Below are 23,809 nucleotides of genomic sequence, written 5' to 3'. Positions count from 1 at the left end.
AACAAGGCCCTGTACGCATGCAGGCATCTTCATCTTCCTCACCTGATGAGACTGTAGCAGGGACAGCAGTTGCACCCTTTGAGGACGATTACAGGGCTCACCAAGAGCTCCTCAGAAGTGTTGCTCAAAGCCTGGGGGTTCAGGAAAAGGAAATATCTGAATCCTCTCACACCTTGGTGAACATCTTGACCTCTTCTGGTCTGTCACGAGTGACATTTCCTCTGAACAATGCCCTTCTAGAACCCATTAAGGCTCTCTGGCAGTTTCTAGCCTTGCTACAACTCTCCTCAAAGAGGATGGAGAAAGAGTACTTTGTTCCTAAAAAAGGGTTTGAATTTTTATATCCCGATCCTCTGCCAGGGTTGCTAGTGGTGTCAGTGGCCAACAAACGGAAGAGACAAGGGCAGCAAGGACTCCCCCCCGCGTCCCCAAGCCAAAAATGCCAAAAAGTTGGTTCTCTTTGGCGGGAAGGTATATTCTATCAGGGGAGGCGGGCCCCAACTCCAGATCATCAACCAACAGGTGCCTCTGAGCTGCTACAACTTCAACTCTTGGGGCATGATGTCCAGATTCAAAGAGTTGTTGCCACAGGTGTCCAGGGTCAAATTCTCAGCTCTAGTCAAGGAAGGGAGAGCGGTGGCAAAAGCATCCTTCAGACAGCCTTTGACGTAGCAGACTCTGCTGGTCAAATCATGGCTTCCACTGCAGTCATGAGAAGAAATGCATGGCCTCAGGCCTCCCCTACGAGGTCCAGCAGACTATCCAGGACCTCCCTTTTGAGGACACATTGCTCTTTTCAGAGCAAATAGATTCAAAGCTCCACAGCTGGAATGATTCTAGAGCAGTGGCAGGCAACCTGCAGCCCACGGCCCACACGTGGCCCGCCAGTGGATTACCCTGACGGGCCGCATGTTGCCCACAGGTTGCTCGCTGCTGCTCTAGGGCCACTCTAAAATCCCTTCGGTTGCACATCCCGGCTTCTATAAGGAAACTTTCTAAGCCCCAGCCATGGCCCTGTTTCTACCAGCCTCAGTCAAAGTAAGACTACAGTAAGAGGTGGGGCTGTAAGAAGAGGCCTCATCCCCAGTCCTCGTCAGCCCCAGGCCTGGCCATGCCAGACAACCGTCTGGGTCTAAACAAACCTTTTGAGGGTACATTTGAAGATGGCATACCAGGCCAGTGTCTGGATCCACCTTCCCCAATTAATGTGGACTAGATATTACACTTCTGTCAAACATGGGCCCATACCACCTCAGACAGCGGGTGCTACACACAATAGGACTGGGATACACCCTGCAATTCAGTTCTTCCCCTGCTCCCTCCCTCCCACCCCCCACCTTCCGGGACCCTTCACACAAGCAACTTCTAATCAAGGAGGTGCAAACACTTCTGCAAGTGGGAGCAGTAGAGGAGGTTCCTCCGGAGCTAGGGGGCAGAGGTTCTTCTACTGCTATTGCCTAATCCCAAAGGCCAATGGTGGTCTGAGACCCATCCTGGACCTGTGAAACCTTAACAAATGCATGAAGAAGCTGAAGTTCCACATGGTCTCCTTGGCCTCCGTTGTCCCCTCCCGGGTTCCAGGGGAATGGTATGCCACCCTTGCCTTGAAGGACGCTTACTTTCATATCTCAATATCCCAGGGTCACAAGAAATTCCTCTTGATTCATTGTGAGCCAGGTACACTACCAGTTTACCCTGTTCCCATTCACCCTGTCAGCAGCCCCTTGGATATTTACAAAGTGCATGGTAGTTGTCACAGCCTTCTTGAGGAAGCAAAGGGATAGATTTACCCTTACCTCAATGACTGGCTGATCAAGGGTCGGATCAAGGCCCAGGTGCAGGCAAATGTAAGTTTAATACTGTCAACCTTCAAGAAGTTAGGCCTGTTGATAAACATTCAGAAATCAACACTCTCTCCAGTTCAAAGATTAAAATTTATAGGGGCCGTCCTTGACTCCGTCCAAGCCAGAGCCTTCCCTCCGAAGACCCAGTTCCAGGCCCTGGGTATGTTCACAGAGAGCCTCAGAAATCACCCCACCACCATAGCAAGAAACTGCACATATGGCCTCATGCACTTACGTGGTACAGCATGCAAGAGTACGACTCAGACCTCTCCAGACTTAGCTAGCGTCAGTGTACAGGCCAGGATCGCTTGGACATGGTTGTCACTCTTCCCCCTTCGGTGATCGCCACTATCCTTTGATGGTTGGACTTGAGGACAGTAGGTGCAGGTGTCCCATTCTCAAGACCACATCTGTCAATATCTGTAGTCTCCAACTGCACCTGCACTGGGTTGGGTGGCTCATCTGGAGGTACTCAGAACCCAGGGCCTCTGGTCCCAGGCGGAGCTCTTGCTACACATCAATGTGAGGGAACTCAGAGCAGTGCGCCTTGCCCGCCAAGCGTACCGGCTCCATCTGGAAGGCAAGTTTGAGCTGGTACGTGCAGACCACACAACAGCAATGTTCTATATAAACAGACAGGGTGCAGTGCATTCCTCTCACCTATACCATGAAGCTCTTCGCCTGTGGGAATTCTGCATAACCCACTCAATCCACCTTGAAGACTGCTATCTTTCAGGGGCTCAGAACTAATTAGCTGATTGTCTCAGCAGATCCTTCTCCAGTCACAAGTGGTCCATTTGCCCAAATATTGTGAAGGACATTTTCCAGAGATGGGGAGCTCCCCAGATAGACATGTTCGCGACGAGGCACAACAGGAAGAGTGTGCAATTCTGCTCCTTCCTGAATCACAGCCCAGGCTCACTCACGGATGTGTTTCTTCTCCCTTAGAAGGACCATCTCATTTATGCATTCCCTCCCATTCTGCTTATACACAAGGTCCTGCTGAAGGTCAGAAGGGGAAGTATCAAGCCTGATCATGATTGCCATAGCCTGGTCATGTCAACAATGGTTCACCACCCTTGTGTTCCCACCGAGAGGTCCAGCAGTCAGCCTGCCTCCATTTCCAGATCTGAACTCCCAGGACCACGGCCGCCTACATCATCCGAACCCTCGAGTCCCTTCATCTCATGGCCTAGAAGTTCCATGGCTGAACTCCTTGGAGCTAGCATGCTCCAGACCGGTCCTTTCAGGGAGCAGGAAGCGATTCACTGGAGCTGGCAAAGTGGAAAAGGTTCTCAATCAGGTCAGCACAAAGATGTGTTTCACCCATGCCGTCATCATTCGTTCTGGACTGCTTACTTCATCTGAAGCAGCAAGAGCTATCTGTGTCATCGATCAGAGTCTAATTGCTGCGATTTTGGTGTTTCACCCATGGGTAAATGGCCAGTCCGTCTTTGCAGACTTGATCTATAATCATTTCCTCAAAGGCCTGAACAGCCCTTATCTCCAAGTATGACAACCAATCTCACCTTGGGATCTAAACCTGGTATTATCCAGGTTCCTGGGTCCCCCATTTGAACCCTTGGCAACATGCTCTCTCCTCTGCTTCTCCTGGAAGATGGCCTTTCTGGTGGCTATTACTTCATCTAGAAGGGCCTCAGAGAATAGGTCCCTTACTTCAGAATCTCTTTACACAGTATTTTTTAAGGACAAGGTCCAGCTGTGCCCTCACACAACCTTCCTCCCGAAGGTGGTTTCATAATTCCATCATAACTAGGGCATTTTCCTGCCAATCTTCTATCCGAAATCACATGCCAATAGCCAGGAACAGACTTCACTCACTAGATGTCAGACATGCACTTGCCTTCTAATAGGACTAAATCATTTCGGAAAATTATTCAACTTTTTGTGGTGGTGGCAGACAATGAAAGGTCTTCCAGTATCAGCCCAGAGAATCTCATCATGGATCACTTCTTGTATCCACACATGCTATGACATAGTGAATGTCCCTGCCCCGGCCCTAATGGCACATTCCACAAGGGCACAAGCATCTTCAACTGTGTTCCTGGCACAGGTCTCAATCCAGAACATCTGTAGAGCGGCAACACTCCTTCGGTTCACACTTTTGCATCGCACTATGACATCATTCAGCAGGCTAGAGACAATGCTGGATTTGGCAGAGCTGTGCTACAGTCTGCTAGTTAATGAACTCCAAACCCTTCTCCTACATCTGCTTGGGAGTCATTTACATTGGAATAGGCATGAGCAAGCACTCGAAAAAGAAAAACGGTTACTGACCTTCCATAATTGTTGTTCTTTGAGATGTGTTTCTCCTGTCCGTTCCAAACCCCTTCTCTCCCCTCGCCCCCCCACCTCTCTATCAGAGTTAGCTGGCAAGAAGGAACTGAGGGTGCGTTAGGGCCCTATGTACTGGCTCTATGAAGACGCGACTCCAGGAAGCACCAGAGCCGACCTGACAGATACCACTGAGGGAAAACTTTCCGGTGGCAGTGCACGTGCCATATGCACACCTATGTTGGAATGGACATAAGCAAAACATCTCAAAGAACAGCAGTTATGGAAGGTTAGTAACTGTTTTTTTCTGGGATTGGTTCCATCTTGTATCTAACAGCACTGCTGCTGTTGTGAGGAAAAGGTTATTCTTATAGCTGCAGAAATCCTTCTGTTCAAGGTAAGTTTTTTGCTTTCCACAATTCCTGGGAAATAGTTTCCCCATCATTTCGTTCTAGCCCTTAGCACTCTTTTGGAAGGTTGTTGAATGCATGGGCATTCCTAGCACTCTGGGATCCTAGTACAGTAAATGGAGCATGCACACCAATTGTAGCCTGTTCATTTCATACCTCAAAAGTGCCAAAGCCTTAGGGCCACAAAGCTGCTGCAGGCAAGATGTTAAAATCCTGCACCAGTTGGCATCTTAGGCATCTGCAAAACTATTCACAAAAGTCCCTGGGGGCATTGGGGAAAAAGTATACAAGTCTCATCTGAGGCATATTTGTAAGTTTCTATTCCCCTGCAGAGTCATCCTCAGTTTATAAAGTTCTTGTTTTATTGGGGGAGGAGGGCAAGACTTTAAATGCCTGCCCATTTTTCTACTTTTACAATAACTAAGCTCTTCTTATCATTCCCCCCCCTCCCATTTCTGTGATTTACTAATCACTACTTCCCATTAGTGGTGAATGAGGGGAGAAGCTGCTAACAAAGAAATTATCAGGTAAGAAATTTCTCCTTCTGTTAACAGCTTCTCACCTCATTCAACCTACCCTAGTAGTCTGGTAAATGATCAGAATACAAATTGATGTTTTTCTGTAAAGGGAGACTTGGGTATAACTGTCTTAAGGTTAATTAATATATTAATGCTAATAATTGGTTGCTGGAGTGTTTTTAAAGCTTTGGAAAAACTGTTCTGGTGGCCTAAGATGAAGAGCAGGGCTTAGTTCTGGAGCCTCTGGCAACAACATTGGACTGCCTCCAAATTACATAGGTAGGGGACACTAACTTGTTAGTGATGAAGGAGGAGAGAAGCTGCTAGCAGAAAATTATAAGGTAAGAAATTCCTCATTCATTCAGTTCCATCACAGTCCACCTTGGAGAAGTCTACATATGTTCCACCTGTTCAGTCTTGTTCAGTCTTCTCACATCCCACAGCATCTAGATTCCTGAAAGGATTATTGCATACTTGCCCACCTATCAATCCTCCTATAACTTTCTTTCAAGCCACTTTCAGAATGGCGCTTGCACTATCTTACCCTCAAGGTGGGTTGTCTTAGTCATCATCACATAGGCTATAAGGGTCAGTTATCTCCAAGCTCTAACTCCCTCCCTCGCCATACAGTATTCCACAGAGATAGGGTGGTGTTGAGACCTTACCTGAAGTTTATTCCTAAAGTGGTCTTGAAATTTCATTGAACCAGTCCATCAGTTTATTCCTGTTCTCCCCTAAACCTTGTTCTGTTCCGGAGAAGGAAAAACTCCATACTCTGAATGTTTCAGGAGCCTTATTATACTACATTGATAGTTTGAAGGGCTTTAGTCTGTCATCTTGGGTACGTCTACACTGCCCGCCGGATCGGCAGGTAGTGATCACTCTATCGGGGATCGATTTATCACGTCTAGTGTAGACGAGATAAGTCGATCCCCGATCGCTCTGCCGTCGACTCCTGTACTCCACCGCAGCGAGAGGCAGAATCGGAGTCAACGGGGGAGCAGCAGCAGTCAACCCCGCACTGTGAGGATGCGAGGTAAGTCGACCTAAGATACACCAACTTCAGCTACACTATTCTCGTAGCTGAAGTTGCATAGCTTAGGTTGATCTCCCCGCTTCCCCCCAGTGTAGACCAGGCCCGTGTCTCTTCATGGCTATTGTCATAAATATAAAGGGAAGGGTAATCACCTTTAAAATACCTCCAGGCCAGAGGAAAAATCCTTTCACCTGTAAAGGGTTAAGAAGCTAAAGGTAACCTCGCTGGTACCTGACCAAAATGACCAATGAGGAGACAAGATACTTTCAAAAGCTGGGAGGAGTGAGAAAAACAAAGGGTCTGTGTCTGTGTGATGCTTTGGCCAGGGACAGAACAGGAATGAAGTCTTAGAATTTAGTAAGTAATCTAGCTAGGTATGCGTTAGATTATAATTTCTTTAAATGGCTGAGAAAATAGCTGTGCTGAATAGAATGAATATTCCTGTCTGTGTGTCTTTTTTGTAACTTAAGGTTTTGCCTAGAGGGATTCTCTATGTTTTGAATCTAATTACCCTGTAAGGTATTTACCATCCTGATTTTACAGAGGTGATTCTTTTTTACTTCTATTAAAAGTCTTCTTGTAAGAAAACTGAATGCTTTTTCATTGTTCTAAGATCCAAGGGTTTGGGTCTGTGGTCACCTATGCAAATTGGTGAGGATTTTTACCAAACCTTCCCCAGGAAGTGGGGTGCAAGGGTTGGGAGGATTTTGGGGGGAAAGACGTTTCCAAACAACGTTTTCTCAGGAACCCAGATAAAGTTTGGTGGTGGCAGTGGAAGTCCAAGGGCAAAGGGTAAAATAGTTTGTACCTTGGGGAAGTTTTAACCTAAGCTGGTAAAAGTAAGCTTAGGATGTTTTCATGCACATCCCCACATCTGTACCCTAGAGTTCAGAGTGGGGGAAGGAACCTTGACAGCTATCTTTGGTACTTCGAAGGGGTAAGCCCTCTCCTCTCCTTTGAGAGGATATTAAAACAGATCATGCCGTGCATATTGGTCTGCTACCAAATGGCTGATGTATCTTTCCTTCCACAAGTTAAGGATTACTCCACTGGAGCGCAAGCTACGGCCACTCTGCTTTAGGAACGTACCCATATCTGGAAACTGTAGCCTCTTGACTTTCTTTAAGTATTACGCCCTTGATCTAATTGAAAGGTCAAATGCCAATTTCAGAAGAGCAATATTGCAATCGTTGTGTTAAAGCAAGACTCTTCAATCCCACCTTCCAGATTGGACACTAATCAGTCACCTAGAGTGAGATCCACACTGACCCATACTCAAGAAAGAACATTACGTACCTTACAATAACTGAGGTTCTTTGAGATGATGTTGTCAGTGTGGATTCCATGACCCTGTCTCCATCCCCACTTTTCAGAGTCCTCCACATCTAGGATTCTGCATTAGCTAGTGAACTGTGGCTTCCGTGCTATTTTATGCCCTCACCAGGGGCAAACAGTATGACAGGACTTTCACAGTGCAGGCACAGCCCAACATACTGCTATACCAGTTTCCCACACTTGAGGCACATGCGTACCTAAAGTGGGATTCATGTGCTGCTGACCGCACCCTGAAGAACCACAGTTCATATATGGATAATTAACTTGTTTTTGGTTTTTTAAGATGTGGGATTTAGAAAAAAGGGATTTTTTTCCATTTGAAAGCATGTGCTAACATTTTTGTACAGTCATTCACTGTCACTAATGAGAGCAATTGCACAGGACTATAAGTTGGGTCGAAAATTTTGGATTTGTTCCTTTTTGAAAATTTGAACCTCTGAGAGTTGCTTTGGGTCTCTACAGATATGCATGTCTTCTTAAAAAGCTCTTAATTTACTGGCATAGCAGCTTCCAAGCTTCTAAATTCCTTTGGGGCAACCTCAGCGAGACCTCAAGGAGCTTAGAAGTTCCTTTGAGAGAGTTTAAAAGTTATCTGAACAAAGTTGTTTTTTATGGAATCTGCACCAAATTTTAAATATAGCAAATTCTTCAGAGAAGTGTTTGTCAGATAGTCTTCAGAGAAATTATTAGCACCTCAGATTTTGTAGTGGAGATTAAAGGAAAAACATCAATGTAAAAATCACACTTTTGTCAGAACATATTTTACATACTGTTGTTTCTTTTTGGTTTGCTTACTTTATGCACTTAATAACTTTTTGTGTAGTCAGCTTGTGTTCCTGTGTATACTCACAGTTTTCAATATTTTCTGTGTGTTGCAACAGTGAAAAAGAACATTTTTTAATATGGGGGAAAGTGATTTAAAAAGTTACAAAAACTGGTGCAGGGTCTCAGAAGCTCATGAAACACTTGCATTTATATCAACATAATTATCCAACCTTGGATGTGACATTTCCAGACAAGTCTTTTAAGAGTTATTTTGGGAACTATATTCTGTAAACAAAAAGGAGCTGAATGTGGAAGTTCAAAAATTATTAGAAGTCAAGTCATTTTATGTCAATATTTGCATTAAAGAGAAATAGCAAGTTCTTGGTTCCTAACCTTTTGTCACTTGTGAAGTTTCCCAGTGTTTCATGGCTAAAGTCCAAGTCCCTTGTTCTTCAGACACTTAGGGCAGGTCTACACCATGGAGGAAAGTCAATCTAAACTACGCAATTTGAGTTATGTTAGTAGCGTAACTCAAGTTGACATAGCTTAGATCTACTTACCACGGGGTCCACACTACACTATGTTGATGGCAGACGCTCTCCTGTCAACACCCCTTACTCTTCTCGTTCCATTGGCGTACCGGAGTCAACGGGAGAGCGATCTGCAGTTGATTTAGCGGGTCTTCACTAGACCCGCTAAATTGACCCCTGGTGGATCAATCATCGCAGTGTCGATCCACTGGTAAGTGGAGACAAGTCCTTAACCACATTACAAACATGAAGTCAGTGGGACTACTTGCATGTGTAAAGTTAGGCATGCACATAAGCATCTTCATACACTGATGACACAAATTGATTTATTTTTTTTAATGTGGGTGCTTATAAAAATAACAACTATCTTATATATTTAATTTTTGATTTCGCTTTCTTTTTCATTATACAGCTTTTCACTGAAAATGTAGGATTAGTATCTGGATATGTATTACATGTGAAGACTGAATCTTGTCTTTCAGAGATCAGTAATGACTGGCAAAAAGCTGATGCAACTTGGACTAAAATGCAGGAAGAAAATGTTATTCCTCGTGAGAGAACTTTAAGGTTATTGGCTGATACTCTTAAGAACAATGGTCAAGAAGTACCATTTGATGTGCCTGAGGTAATTTGGGTTTAACTTTACATACAAGTGCAACATGTTTGTTCCTTTTGTTTGAATCATACTTTTTTTTCATGTCTCTTCATGGTGTATGTTTTTTATTAAACCATTTACTTTGTTTTAAAGATTTGGTATGAAGACCGTGTAGAATCAACTCCTGTTTCAGAAAATAACCCTGAGAAGAAAGTGTTGATGCTCTGCAAGAAGGGCAGTGTCCAAGGTAAACTGAAAACACGTTTTTAATTTTCTTTGGCTTTAAAAAAGCAAGGTTCTATTAATCAACAAAAGTAACCAATACTCTCAAAAACCTAATGCAATACTAGAGTCTAGAATCCAGGGTTTAAAATTGCAGTAGTAGTTTTGGAATCTCTTCCAGGCAAGTGTGTGATGAGTGCAGCATCCAGTTCTGCAGCATCCTTTGTGTAACTTTCATTTCGGAGTTATTTTGTCAGATTGTATTGATCGAATATCCAGGGATGATAATTTATGTTGAGAACAGTGTTAAAGACCACTGTGAGGCCACACAACACTGATAGCTGTCCAAACATCTAGGCTTATTTAAAAAGAAAAAGTATAGGACAGGAGAATTTATCAGTAACCAGTTGAACATGTTGTATTGTTATATACAGGTTGTTCATTTTCATATATTCTATATCTAATCCTTGGATGCAGAAGCAATGAAATATCAAGTATGAGTAGGGAGGCAGTATTATCTGTGTATACAGCATTGGTGAGGCCATTACTGGACTACGGTGTCCATTTCTGGTGTTAACACTTTGAAAAAAATGTTGATAAATTGGAAAGGGTTCAAAAGAACAAGAATCATTTGAGATCTGGAAAACATGCCTTACAGTCAGAGATATAAAGAGCAGAGTCTATTTAGTTTATCCAAGAGAAGGTTAAAAGATTTGATCATGGTGTACAAGTACCTACTTGAGGAAGAGATTTATAGTTGACAACTCTTCCATATAGCAGCAAAAAGCATAATGAGATGCAGTGGTTTGAACCTGAATCTAGACAAATTCAGACTAGAAAATAAGGTGCAGGTTTTTAACATTGAGAGTAACTAGAAGAACTTTGGATGTCCCAGGGACATTTTTGAATCTCCACCACTTAAGTCTGTAAATCAATTTGAGATGTCTTTTTAAAAGATATGTTATAGTTAGGTCCCTACCACATTCATGGTCCAGTTGGGTCAATTTCAGAGTTATAGTATTTTTAAAATCATAAATTTCATGATTTCATCTATTTAAACCTGAAATTTCACTGTGTTGTAACTGTAGGGGTCCTGACCCAAAAGGCGGGGTTGGGGTTGATGGTGTTGCAACGTTATTGTAGGGGGGGGTCACAGTATTCCCACCCTTACTTCTATGCTACTACTGCTGGCAGTGCTGTCTTCTGAGCTGGGCAGCTGGAGAGCAGTGGCTGCTGGCTGGGAGCCCAGGTCTGAAGGCAGCGCTGCCGCCAGCAGCAGTACAGAAGGATGGAATGGTATGGTATTGCTACCCTTCTGCACTGCTGTCTTCAGAGCTGGGCCCTCTTCGGCCAAGCAGCTACTGGTCTCAGGCTGCCCAGCTCTGAAGGCAACTGCGCAGAAGTAAAGATGGCATGATATGGTATTGCCGCCCTTACTTCTGTGCTGCTGCTGGCGGGGCACTGCCTTCAGAGCTGGGTGCCTGGCCAGCAACCACCACTCTCCAGCCAGCCCAGGGTGGCAATACCGCAACCCCCGCTACAATAACCTTGCTACCCTCCCATGACTCCCTTTTGGGTCAGAACCCCAGATTGAAAAACGCTGGTGAAGTCTCTATAGTCTAGTACACAAAAGACCAAATTTCATGGTCTGTGACATGTTTTTCACAGCCGTGAATTTGGTAGGGCCCTAGCTATAGTTCAAACAGTAATTGTGGACTTAATGCAGAAGTTAATAGGTGAGATTCTTTGGCCTATGTTATGCTGGAGATTGGACTAGATTATCACAATGATCCCTTCTGGCCTGAATTAAAATCAATGCATGATACAAAGTTAAGAAATCTCTTTTACTTTAAAGGTAGACAACATATAGGCAGTTTTTTGGAATTTTAATTAATCTGAGGCTGAGCACTTTTCTTATCTGTATCCAACAATGAATTTTAGTTTATCGGTGCACACTGAGAATGGATGTGCATTTTTGTTATAAAGCATTGTGGAAGGTGAAGCATGCCAAGTGGTCATTTATACCCAGTCATTTTGGACTTCCACTTCCCTAGTTCTGAGGTCATTTCTTCTACAGCACTCACTACCTGGAAGACATCATCATCATCATTATTATTTTTGTATTTACGTAAAGCTTCTAAATTCAGCATTCCCCTACGGTGCTTGTTGCTTTGCAGGATCAGATACTTAAGGTAGGAATCAAACGTGAGTCTGCCACATCACAAACATAAAAGGCCTATCACTGGGCCTCAGAGTGGTCCAGAAGTTAATTAGAAAGCACTTCTAAAATATTATTAAACTTGCATCTTTTTTTTTTTTTTAAAGCAAAATGTTAAAACAGAAATTACCTCCATCAAAGCAAAGGTAGAGCCAGTAATGAAGATTCATAGACAATTTTTAAAGATGTTGGCAAGATGAAAATGTTTGCTAAAATAATTTCAGAATGCATTTTAACCTTACTCCTAGAGAAATGTCTTTGTGTAATCTCTGATATTTTTTTCCTCTGACTTTCTCTTAATATTTTGAAAAAGATGTTTCAATATGCTGGGGAGAAACATATTTCCTCTTTTCATGTAAAAGAACTCTCTCCTTAGATGGAAATAAGACTTTGTTAGCTGGAGTGGGAGTAAGACAAGGGAGACACAGATTTCTCCCTCCTATCCCCCATATATTAGTAGTGATATGTCGTAGCATTTAAAAAAAAAGAATGCTTCGCCCCCTTCCTTCTATAGAGTACTGTCTCAAGGGTAAATTGTACCCTTCTACAGAAGTACCTGACATGAGAGAGAGCCAAAGGAGCAGTCTCCCTGTCGTCATGATCTGCAGGGAAGGAAATTCCTAGTCCCATGGAGGGTTCTCTCTGCCCTCCCTTCCCCAACTGATCTTATACTTCATTCTTTCCAGTATTGGTGCTGCCAATAGACAGGTGTATTTCCCACCTATGCAAAAGCCCATTCTCTGCTGCACAGCAGCATTAATTTATGCTTGGATAGCTGTTGCCATATGTGGAAAGGAGGAATGGAACTGAGTATAGTTATTCCATCCCTGCCATTCCCTTCAGAGGCGTGTCTGAAGAATCCCAAGTAGTGGGGACAGTGAAACCAAACTGGACCTCTCCTTTTCATCCTCTTCAATGCTCTTCACGGAAAACATGCATGAAACAGAGTTGTTACTCATTAAGGCAGCGGGGTGATTGGGTCTTAGCTTTTGAAGACTATTTGCATTCCTTCTTTTCTTTGCCTAAACACACATGACTGGTGGTCATCTGACACAGGGACTGATTAGAAAATCTAATTGGTTGGGTTAAAGATGCCAGCTCCATTTAGTGTATAATTTGTTGGATGATTAAGTCCTACAAATATGTTCTCTTGGAGATCTATGCCAGCATTAAACTGCGCAGGATGGAACTGCGGACATCTACGCCTTTTCAGTATCTCCGCAGTGGGTCAGCATACGCTATAATACTCCACAGAATTGTTTCGCTGTTACTGGAGAAACTGTTGTTAAAGCACCATCGAACTCCTGGAGCCCTTATTAGGGGGTTATGCATAAGTCTGCATGTACTGTGTACACATATGTAAGCATATATCTTATATGGCATATGCATATATCTTATATTTTGTATGCGTATCACTTTAATGGTAATCTCTGTATTATGACAGATTTAGGAGCTTCTTCAGGATGTTAATTTTTATACCAGTAAATTTGGGGGATGAAAAGGCAGGCTTGAAAATGGATATACCTTAAAAGGATCAGGTTCTGAAAACAGAACTAATTAATTTTTCTTTGGAAAGTGTTGAGGATGAGGTAATATTGATTTAATGTCCTTAAATATCATAAATGATAGGATTGAAGTGGGGAGGGAAACAAAATCATAAAAATTTTACACCTATTTATGAATATGGTTTGAATACCAAAGTAATTTCCTGAGGTAGGGTCATGCTTCTAAGATTTAAAGTTCAAACAAACAAAAAAAAACTGCACCAATTTATTACTGATAGCCCTGACACTTTGAGACTGAATTTACTGATAGATTGGTATTGCACATCTTACTATTACATTCTGTAGTGATCCTGGTAGATGATCCAGACCTGCCAGATATTAAGAATGAAAATTTTGTAGGAAAATATTCTGCTGAAAATACTGTGAAATGTGCCGCATGCATGTGTGTTTAAAATCCTGTAAAAATTCACTTGTCAACTTTATGTAAACAATGTAATGTAATTTTGATATGAATACAATAGGATATTATAAACAATTTCGTATGAATGCAATTTTTTTATTTGAAGGAAGTGAACTTAATCAGTTTAGAATATTAGTTATATAATTAGATTAATTCCTTGGCAGGGTGCTGTTTTAAGAATCCATTCTTTGAGGTTTTTTATTTATGAAAAACGATATATTAATTTTACTGACTTGATTCTGCATTGTTATAAGTTGGCCTTTGGGTAGTGTGTGCATGTGTCCAAGCAGTGGAAATTGCTGAACCAAATGTGACTGTGTTGTGAGACTTGAGATTTTGTGTTGGCAAGTTGTCACATTTCTAACAGCTCTCTCTGCTTAAAGTGGTAATATAATATGATATGATTTTTATGCCGGAAACTCTTTTGAATGCTAATATATTTGGGTAGTTTGAGTACAGCTTCTCATAAAAGGATGGCAGTTTGAGAAATAGTAAACTGATAATCCCTGTTCGGGGATATGGTCTCCATTTGAGAACCCTTTAGTCAGCTTCAGACCTGCAACTCAAGTGGAGTTTGTGTAAGATAATGCCAGTTTATTTTCAAAAGGTAAGTGGTGGAGGCAGTTATGAAATATTTTGCCATTTGGGAGGAAACAAATAAAATATTATAGCAGGGATGGCCAAACTTACTAACCCTCCAAGCCGCATACGACAATCTTCAGAAGTTAGAGAGCCGGGGTGTGTTTGACGGGACTCAGGGCTTCAGCCCTGTAGCAGGGTGATGGGGCTAGACATGAGACCCTCTCCCTACTGTTCAGAAACCCTTAGTTCCACCACCCTGCCACGGGGCAGAAGCCCCAAGCTCCCATAAACGGTCTTGTAGGCAGAGAATGGGGAGGGAGATGGGAGGGCTCTGCGAGCCACACTTCCACTGTAAAAGAGCTGCATGCAGCTCATAAGCCGCGGTTTAGCCCTCCCTGTATCATCGAAACAAGAGTTCTGAGGGTAGGATACAAAGACTAGTTAAGATTTTTAGTACTGTGTTTAACTAGCCACAACCTGTGGAAGGCTCATATGTGTAGCAGTAGTATTAAGGCTTACCATTTGTGGGCTTACAACTATTGGTGAATGATGCGGTCATGCTCTCATGAGTTGTCCTGGTATTCCAGTCACCAGATGGCATTGTTATACATACTGTATACATCCATGGATAACTGACATGCAAACACAGGGTTCTGCCATTGACTTCAGTGTAGGGTTGCCAACTTTCTACTTGCACAAAACTGGACACCCTTGCCCCATCCCTCCTTTGAGGCCTCACCCCCTGCCCCACCCCTTCTCCGAGATCCTGTCCCCACTCTCTCTGTTGCTCACTCTCCCCACACTCACTCACTCGCTCATTTTCACTGGGCTAGCTCAGGGGATTGGGGTTTGGGAGGTGATAAGGGCTCTGGCTGGGAGTGCGGGCTCTGGGGTGGGGCCAGAAATGAGGAGTTCAGGGTACAGGAGGGGGCTCCAGGCTGAGGCAGTGGATTGGGATGTAGGAGGGGGTGAGGGCTCTGGCTGGGGGTGTGGGCTATGGTGTGGGGCTAGGGATGAGGGGTTTGGTGTGAGGGATGAGGGATTTGGGGTGCAAGCTGGTGCTCCAGGCTGGGACCCAGGGATTCGGAGAGTGGGAGGGGGATCAGGGCTGGGGTAGGGGGTTGGGGAACAGGAGGGGGACAGGGGTGCAAGCTCCAGGCAGTGCTTACCTCAAGCAGCTCCTGGAAGCAGCAGCATGGCCCCTCTCCAGCTCCTATGCGGCCAGGCCCTTTGCGCTGCCCTGTCCACAGGCGCAGCTCCCATTGGCCGTGGCTTTCAGCCAGTGGGAGCTGCAGAGCAGGCGCTAGCAGCATGCCAGAGCCCCCTGACTGCCCCTATGCCTAGGAGACAGAGTGGGGACATTCTGCTGCTTCTGGGAGCTGTGCGGAGTCATGGCAGGCAGGAAGCCTGCCTTAGCCCCACTGCAGCTCCTACCAGACTTTTAACAGCCCAGTCAGCAGTGCTGACTGGAGCTGCTAGGGTCCCTTTTCGACCTGGCATTTCAGTCAAAAACTGGACACCTGGCAACCCTACATTAATGGGGCCAGGAGTTTATCCGTAATATATTGATGTACATTTAATAGCTCTTGGCAACCACTTTAGGCAACAAAAGTACTTGAGATCTTACAGTGCATCTAACATCTCATTCAAAAGGTTTGGATTTCACAATAAAAGCAAGCATATTTGGATCATATTCTTGAAATAATTTAGATAGAAGAAAAAGATTCTACTTTTTTTTTTTTACTCTGCTCACTTCAAATTTTTGTTTGGAATTTGAATAATTTGTACATTGTTTGCTCACATGATTAATCTTTAAAACTGCCAAATCTTAATTTTGTGATGAGGAAAATAGATCCTGGAGTGAGTGTTCGCATTTATGATTTGCCATAGAAATCTTGGGAAAGTGGGGAGCATTCTTTTAGTAGTTTCCTGTTCAGAACTTTACTATGCAAAAATCCACCTGCAGTGCCAGTTGGTTGAATTAAGGAGTTTGAACTTCCTTTGCCTTGAATTGAATAGCATAGGGAAAAGCACAGTTAAATGTTTTGTTTGCATTACAGTGACAGACATTTATAGTTAGCAACTGTAATGTAAACACAACCATTGTACTTGAAGTAGGGCAGAGGAAAAGTAGATACCCTCTTCTGGTGTGTGCCAGAGCTGCTCGATGCAAGAATGTGCTCGTAATTGTTTTCAGATACTAATCAGAGTTTGTTGCACTTGTGTATTGAATGATTCTTCCTTATCATAAGTAAGCAACCTTATTTCATGGAATGATATTTACTGGTCTAGTGGTGATTTCATCACTTTCACAGTTGAAAAACTTAGTGGAAATTTTTTTTTTCCAATAAAGTTTTCAGTGAAGTGAACACCTTCTGTAAATGCTAGCAATTAAAATTTGTTTGGCACATAAGTGGGCAAGAGAACTCTGTAAATTGTGACAGGAAGTACAGTATGTCTGGCCAATTAGATTATTTTAAAATCCTACCTCATGCTACTTGACTATTTTTTCCCCTCTCCTTTTATTTGAGTATTGATCCAGAGAGTAGTGATATAATTAAGTATTGTAATTTCAGACTTATGTCATAACACACACACAGTGGCTGTTTTAATTTTTATCATAGGATCTTCTTTTATATCTGTAAAAAGAAAAGGAGTATGAAGTGAGCTGTAGCTCACGAAAACTTATGCTCAAATAAATTTTAGTCTCTGAGGTGCCACAAGTACTCCTTTTCTTTTTGCGAATACAGACTAACACGGCTGCTACTCTGAAACCTGTCATTTTATATCTGTGTTTATAGACCTGTGCAATGTAAAGTGTCTGTGTATAGATATAAGATAACTATACCGGAATATTCTCACAATATACTACACATTCACAATTTTTGCATACCTCTTTAAATAGACACACATTCATGTTTATATGAATACATCTTTTTAAAAGTCCCAATATTTAGTCTTAGAGTGTCTCTGCAGCAAAAATTGTGCACAGGCCAGCCTACCTGAGCTAGCCTGAATCCAACTGGCACAGGTAACAATAGCAGTGAAGTACAGTACCACTTCCGCGCAGATAGTACAAGTCCAGCATAGGCCTTGGACGCATACTCTGCTTTCTATCTCATTCTGAAGCCTGCACTGCACTGTCTTCAATACTGTTGTGACCCGTGCTAATTAGATTCAGGCTAGCTTGGATAGGCTAGCCTGTGCACAGCTTTTGCTGGGTAGACATGCCCTTGGACTCAAGCCATCCCATGGTTCAGACAAGATGGTACAGTAACACTGGCAGTCTTGAGAATGTGCATTGAAAACTTGTCTGTCAGGGTGTGCCCTGAAGTTTCACTTGTTCATATTGTATTTCCTTTGAGGTTAAAATTCAAATACAGATTATTTTCCCCTTCACGCCAAAGGTATAAGCCAAATGTTTACAGCTCCGTAATCTTGTTTCAAAAAGTAAATGATTGAAAAGTGTGGTTATCTCCCCCCCCCCCCTTTTTTTTTGGTAACGTCTTTTCATACACTGACAGTTATTGTGAATGTGTGAAATAAAACTGCTAATCAGTCAAACAAATGCAGCTTAGTTTACTTGTTAAATATCTGTATATTTGTAAATTGTATGTTTTTATATAAATCTTGTTGTAGCCAAACAGTTTGATCTCCCAATACTGGAATCAGTGCCTATATTTGCTGAATGCTATTGTGATGATGCGCCAAACATTGTAACCATCTACCCCAGAATTAGGTGTTGCTTCAAAAAGCATTAGTTCTCCCTTTCTCATGTTGTATGGTCGTGATTTTTATTTTAAATGAATTATGGGAAGGGAATTCAAACACTTTTTTGGAGTTAGCTTATCTGACTCGGTGTTTTTTTTGAGGGTGGGAAAAAATGTAACTTACCTGGATTTTAGAAGAAACAACATTTTTATATATATAATATATATATAAATTTTAAAAACCCTACAACTTTTGGCTCCGTGGATAGGAGCATTCATGCAAACCTGGGCAAACCAACAATTTTCTAAAATATAGCTTTAGACTAAAAGATTTAAGAAAAGGAGGAATAGATTTATGTTTAAGATGCAGTCTTTTTAAATAAAAAGAGATGTGAATGCTCTTTATATGCCACTTCAATGCAATGTGACATCTCAATTGTTTTTTTTTTTTCATTCTCTTCGTAGAGGCATACAATATTTTACTGGAAGCACAAAAGAAGGATATTATGTTTCCTCCCTCTGCTTATTCCACTCTTATAAAAGCATTGCTGGCTGAGGGTTGTCTTGAGGAAGCCATCAAAGTGAAAAACATGTAAGTTTTTGTTTGTTTTTCAAATCTGTGGCTCTGTTCTAAAACTGTGCACTCAGAACTTTGCATGGAAATTATCGTGAGCATTCCTTTAAGGTAAAGTCCTAGTTTCCTAACAAAAAGTAGGCCCCAATTGGAAACACGATGATATAGTGCAGGGATCGGCAACCTTTGGCACGCTGCCCAACAGGGAAATCCGCTGGCAGGCCGGGACAGTTTGTTTACTTGCAGCATCTGCAGGTTCGGCTGATCGCAGCTCCCACTGGCCTCAGTTCCCCGTTCCAGGCAAATGGGGCTGAGGGATGTGCTGGCCTCCGCTTCCCGCAGCCCCCGTTGGCCTGGAACAGCGAACCGTGGCCAGAGGGAGCTGTGATCAGCCGAACCTGCGGATGCTGCAGGTAAACAAAGCGACCCGCCTACCAGCGGATTTCCCTGATGGGCTGCGTGCCAAAGGTTGCCGATCCCTGATATAGTGAGTAATGCATTGGTCTTTCATAAATCAAATGAAAAAGAAGTGTGCACGGTATCAATATTTTATTCACCTTTCAAGGCTAGCTGGTCCAGGAATATGACATTAAGGCATCAAGTTGTAATGTGTCTTTCTACAGTGTGTATTAGTAGAATATTTGGGGTTGGATTGGGTTTAACTTCAATGAATCATGTGGTTGTACCATGTGTTTTGACTGCTGCATGTAAAACTTGTCCCAGGGTCATATGCCAGTGACTAGTATACTGAAATAGGGTAAAATCTTAAGGCACCTAAATCCCGTTTTCAAAAGTGGTTTAGGCACTCTAGTGACTAAAAGTATAGACCAGCTCTCAATGTCACCAATGTAAATCAGTTGGATTATTAAACAGTCTGGCAATCTGATTACGTGAGGAGATTACTATCCTTTTTACACTGGTAAAAAAAAAAAAAGAAGAGTTGCATAAAAGGTTGAAATATTTGGGTGAAAAGCTGTCGTGTAGTAAGGAGAACTGATTTTAAAATTCTTTTTAGTGGAAAGTGGGAAGGAAGTATCTTCATTTTAATAGGTTATGTACTGTAAAGAAAACCGAACTAGTCATCAAAGGAAGATTGAGGAGAGTAGGAATTTAAAAACAGAGAGTGGTACATTATTTGGTTAAAACAAGAACAGTGGAGAGAACTGCAACATGTTTATTCAAAAGAAAATTATGAACTGGATACATATAATACCTGTATGTGATTTTAAACAATGTGTAGGTCACCACAAAACTTAGTTTCGAGTGGTTCATGAAAATACACTATATTGCTCCCAAATAAAATAATTTTTGTGATTGTGCCTTCTTAAAAACTTCTTGGTTTTAGGGAAAATGGAAGTAGGATCTAGCCAGAAGCTCCATTCTTCTTGGTCCGTCTTCTAAACCTAGAATAATAAAAACTACATTGTTTGGCAGGGCAGTTCAGAAAAGCATACAGTTCAGAAATATCACATGATGGCACTCTAATGAACCAATGCTGGTTAACTCTTGCTGGTTTTTCTTTGCAAGATAATAGAGAGTACACTTGATATCATCAGTACTTATGGCTTTATTTGACAGTACATGGGTCTTTCAATAACAAATGAATAAAATTATAAGTACTCAGACTTCAAAAACAATTTTATGGAAACAAACTTTCTTCTAAAAATGCCTAAATAGTGTATTGAAGTAGTGAATGGAATCGAAAAAGTATCTGTGGTGTGAACAATTTAGAACAAAAACATTTGTGCATGCTTAACAAATTTCTGTATTCTGGAAACTTTGGGCTACATAGGAGTCAATTTTACCAACCTCATTTACTGAGAGATTACTTCTAGAAGCCTAAATATGTGCAGTGGCCTGAAAATTACATCTCTCCTAATATTTACAGTAAAAGATATGAAAGGTAGTTTCACTTGTGTAGACTTACATATTTTTCTTTTGTTCTCTGTTTGAAGCCAAATTTGAAATTTAAATAATATTTAGAGAATCTTATAGTGTTTGTATAGTAATAGTACAGCATAACAAGCATTTTTTAATCTAAAAAGACTAGTTTGTTTTTTAAATTAATATCTTGGTATCAGGTCTGAAAAGAACTAATGTTGAATTGAGATGATCATGGAGGGAAGCAGCATGCCAGCTGAGACTCTGGGAAAGTCCAGGAGTTTTCTGATATCTTGGTCAGACCAAAGTGCTGCTGCCTTATAATTCTAGTGAATTTTAGGTATGTTTATTGCACTTAGTTCAAGAGTTTTAAAATAGAAATTTAGTAGTATTGGAATGAGGGATTAGTTCTGTAATAGTGGCTAACATCTATTTAATCACACTAAAGATTGGAGAAAGTAAATCCTTTGTTATATGTAATTTACAGTCTCATGCATGAATTGTTGACTTAAGGGCTTTGACAGATGGGACAAAGGGAAAAAAACACGGAACTGAGCAATGGGTGCTTAGGCAGGGATTAAGAGGATTGTTTGGGAGAGTAAGAAAATTCTGAGTCCAGTGACTGCATTTGTGAGCCCTAGAGGCTGAAAGTGACTGAGAGGATAGTCATATTGTGTACTCTATGAAGGATTTTCTTGGGATTGATGAGAATAATTTAGCAATGACCCTGCTTACCTCCCAATCCGCTCAGCTCATAAATTCAAGTAGGTAGGCTGCTCAGTTGTTTGCCACAAGATGATCAGTGAGGTTTATCTTGATTGCTGATATGGCAAATGGCAGTGCCCATTTTTGTGTGGGGAGATTTTGTAATCTAGAAATGAACCTCTGTAAAGTTATCCTTATGTATTAAAAATGTGCCTAAATTTCATTAGAAGTAGGGGCATTTTACAAGTATAAAATAGATGTGATTGCTGGGTAGTCCGAATTAAAAGCATACATGTTAGTTTCTTAAAAGCAGTATTATTAAAGCAAAGTTCTCTTTGCTGTAGATGTATGACTTTTTTGCATTGCAAGGGACTCAGAATTGATAAATTAAATATAATTTTAACATGGCAAAGGCAGCAAATGAACTATGTTCAGTTTTAAAAACTGTATACATGTAGATGACAGAAATTTGAAAATTAATCAACCAAATAATATGGTGTTAGTTCATAATATGCTTTAGTTTATATTTAAAATATACTGTGCTGAAAATAAATGTTTCATTTTTATTGCTGAAAGAATAGTTTTACATTTTATAATTATGGTGACTTAAAGAAGAAGAAAAAGTATCCAGCTTAGGATACAACAGAACAATGCAGGGCATGCAGTTATTTTAGTCATCTAATATGTCAGCATTCAAGAATCTGAACCGATTGTTTAAAAAAAATCTTGTACTTTGTTTCTTTTGTTGCTCATTTCCAACTTTGTCATCTGTCAGAATGCAAAAAAAAATTATCCTTCTATAACCATTGACAGGATAACACAAAAGCTGTCTCCAGGTCGATATTTTGCAGCAATATTTTTAACATACGAACAGTAGTTTTTATAATTTCACCTTGGTGCTCAACCATTTATTATCGTATCAGAAGCATGTCAGTAATTCCTTTCTAAATGTCTGCTTCTTTTAGCGCTGAGACCCACATCAAGGGCTTCACACTGAACGATGCTGCCAGCAGCCTCCTCATCATAACGCAAGTTAGGCGGGATTATTTGAAAGGTATGTCACAATGCTTGACCTTTACGTCACATTAATGCCTCTGCAGATTTTTCTTGTAACGCCCTTCGAATACTTGGATAAAGGAGTCCATTTAGCAAATTACCTGCTTATCAAGAGCCTTTTGTGGTAGCTGAGAGACGTAAATTACTGTACATGCATTTATAATACAGCTTGAATATGAATGTACTTGTCATTTGACCACTTAGTCCAGTTTCCATTCCATTTAACACAAGATGGGTTTTCTTAAGATGAATCACAGCTCTTCAGACATGCAAAATTTGTGCTACAGAACGAGAGAAAGTACAGGCTTTCAAGTGCGTTAAAATTCACAGCACAAGTCATTTTGCTTTAGAAATTAACATACTTTAGAGCATCTGAAACAATTCCCAGCAGTTGCTTCTTTCATATTGTGTTGGTTGTGTGAGATATCAGATGAGTTAAATTGAGTGTTAAATGTACGTGATTGTGCACTAAATGATTATAATATTGATTTAAAAACTAATACTTTTTAATAGTTCACAATACCAATAGCATTGAAACATACATTGTACTTTTCTTTCCTTTTTAATTTTAATATTATAACATAACAGAAATGGTGGCTGAGGGTAGCCCATGCGTGGGACAAGGTGGTGGAAAACTGTTATGCAACTTTCAGCTCTTTAGTATCATTTGTTTGCAGTTTGATGTCTTTGTTTTAGGGGAAAGTGAGTGATGCATCAAGACTGAACAATGCTAGTAAAGTTAGAGGTTCCAATCTTTCTCTGAGCACTTTTGAAAAATCTGACCCTACGAGTATGTGTACATCCTCACGTTAATATTTTTATCAAGGTTTTATCTACTTCGTTACCAACCTTTTCTACTGCACTGTATTATTTGGGACTGGAAAACCCTGCACAAACAGGATTTTGAATCAGTGCAATTGCCTATACAGTATAAATATTTTCCTATTAATATATTTTGAATATTACTCTAAAACACAAGAGAAACTAAATGTAAACAAAAATATCAAATTGGGGAACGGTTTGATTTTAATCTGACAAAAGCAAGGAAATTCAGATTTGTACTTGCCATATCATCTTTAAATTAATTCACTTCATCGTGCTTTGATGTTGTACCATATATGCATGTAGCATTGCCTATGTTAAAATGCTTCTGCAGTAAGTGAGATGCATCATTTCACTGTGTTTTCTGTTGCCAGTAAACAAACGTGTTTTCTTTCAAATTCCTTTTCCATACAGTCTCATGTCGATTTTTTTCCCCTTGACATGTGCATGCAAGGATCCTAACACCAACTCAGACTCAGCATGGTGAAATGGAACTCCTTTTCTTCCCCATCTCCAATTCATCTCTTATTGTTGACAGTCCTCTATTTTTGCAGTCACACAGGCCTGCAACCTGTCATATTTGATTTCACTCTCCCTTCTGCTTTGTCCTCAGTCCAGCATGTTGCTAGGTTTTGTAAGTTCTTTCTTTAGTACTATCTCCAGAATTCTTCCTTTCCTCGTAACCCACTACTGAATCCTTGGCCAATACTCTGGTCTATTTTGACTATTGTAGCTTTTTTCCCTTG

At 41.3% G+C, this 23,809-nt stretch overlaps 1 protein-coding gene across 4 annotated transcripts in view; it reads left to right on the top strand.

The window, feature by feature from the left end:
• The window catches only part of LRPPRC (leucine rich pentatricopeptide repeat containing), a 168,736-nt gene that overhangs the window by 127,036 nt on the left and 17,891 nt on the right, over nt 1-23,809 (top strand). For all 4 annotated transcript variants that reach the window (XM_073339084.2, XM_073339083.2, XM_073339085.2 and 1 more), the window contains 4 exons: nt 9,216-9,358; nt 9,482-9,575; nt 18,491-18,617; nt 22,151-22,239. In XM_073339084.2, the coding sequence (XP_073195185.2) occupies nt 9,216-9,358; nt 9,482-9,575; nt 18,491-18,617; nt 22,151-22,239 (453 nt within the window). The remainder of the gene's footprint in view (nt 1-9,215; nt 9,359-9,481; nt 9,576-18,490; nt 18,618-22,150; nt 22,240-23,809) is intronic.

Source organism: Lepidochelys kempii, chromosome 3 (assembly GCF_965140285.1).
Source record: "Lepidochelys kempii isolate rLepKem1 chromosome 3, rLepKem1.hap1, whole genome shotgun sequence".
In the NCBI taxonomy this organism is placed as follows: Eukaryota; Metazoa; Chordata; order Testudines; family Cheloniidae; genus Lepidochelys; species Lepidochelys kempii.
This window is presented reverse-complemented; position numbering and strand designations above follow the sequence as displayed.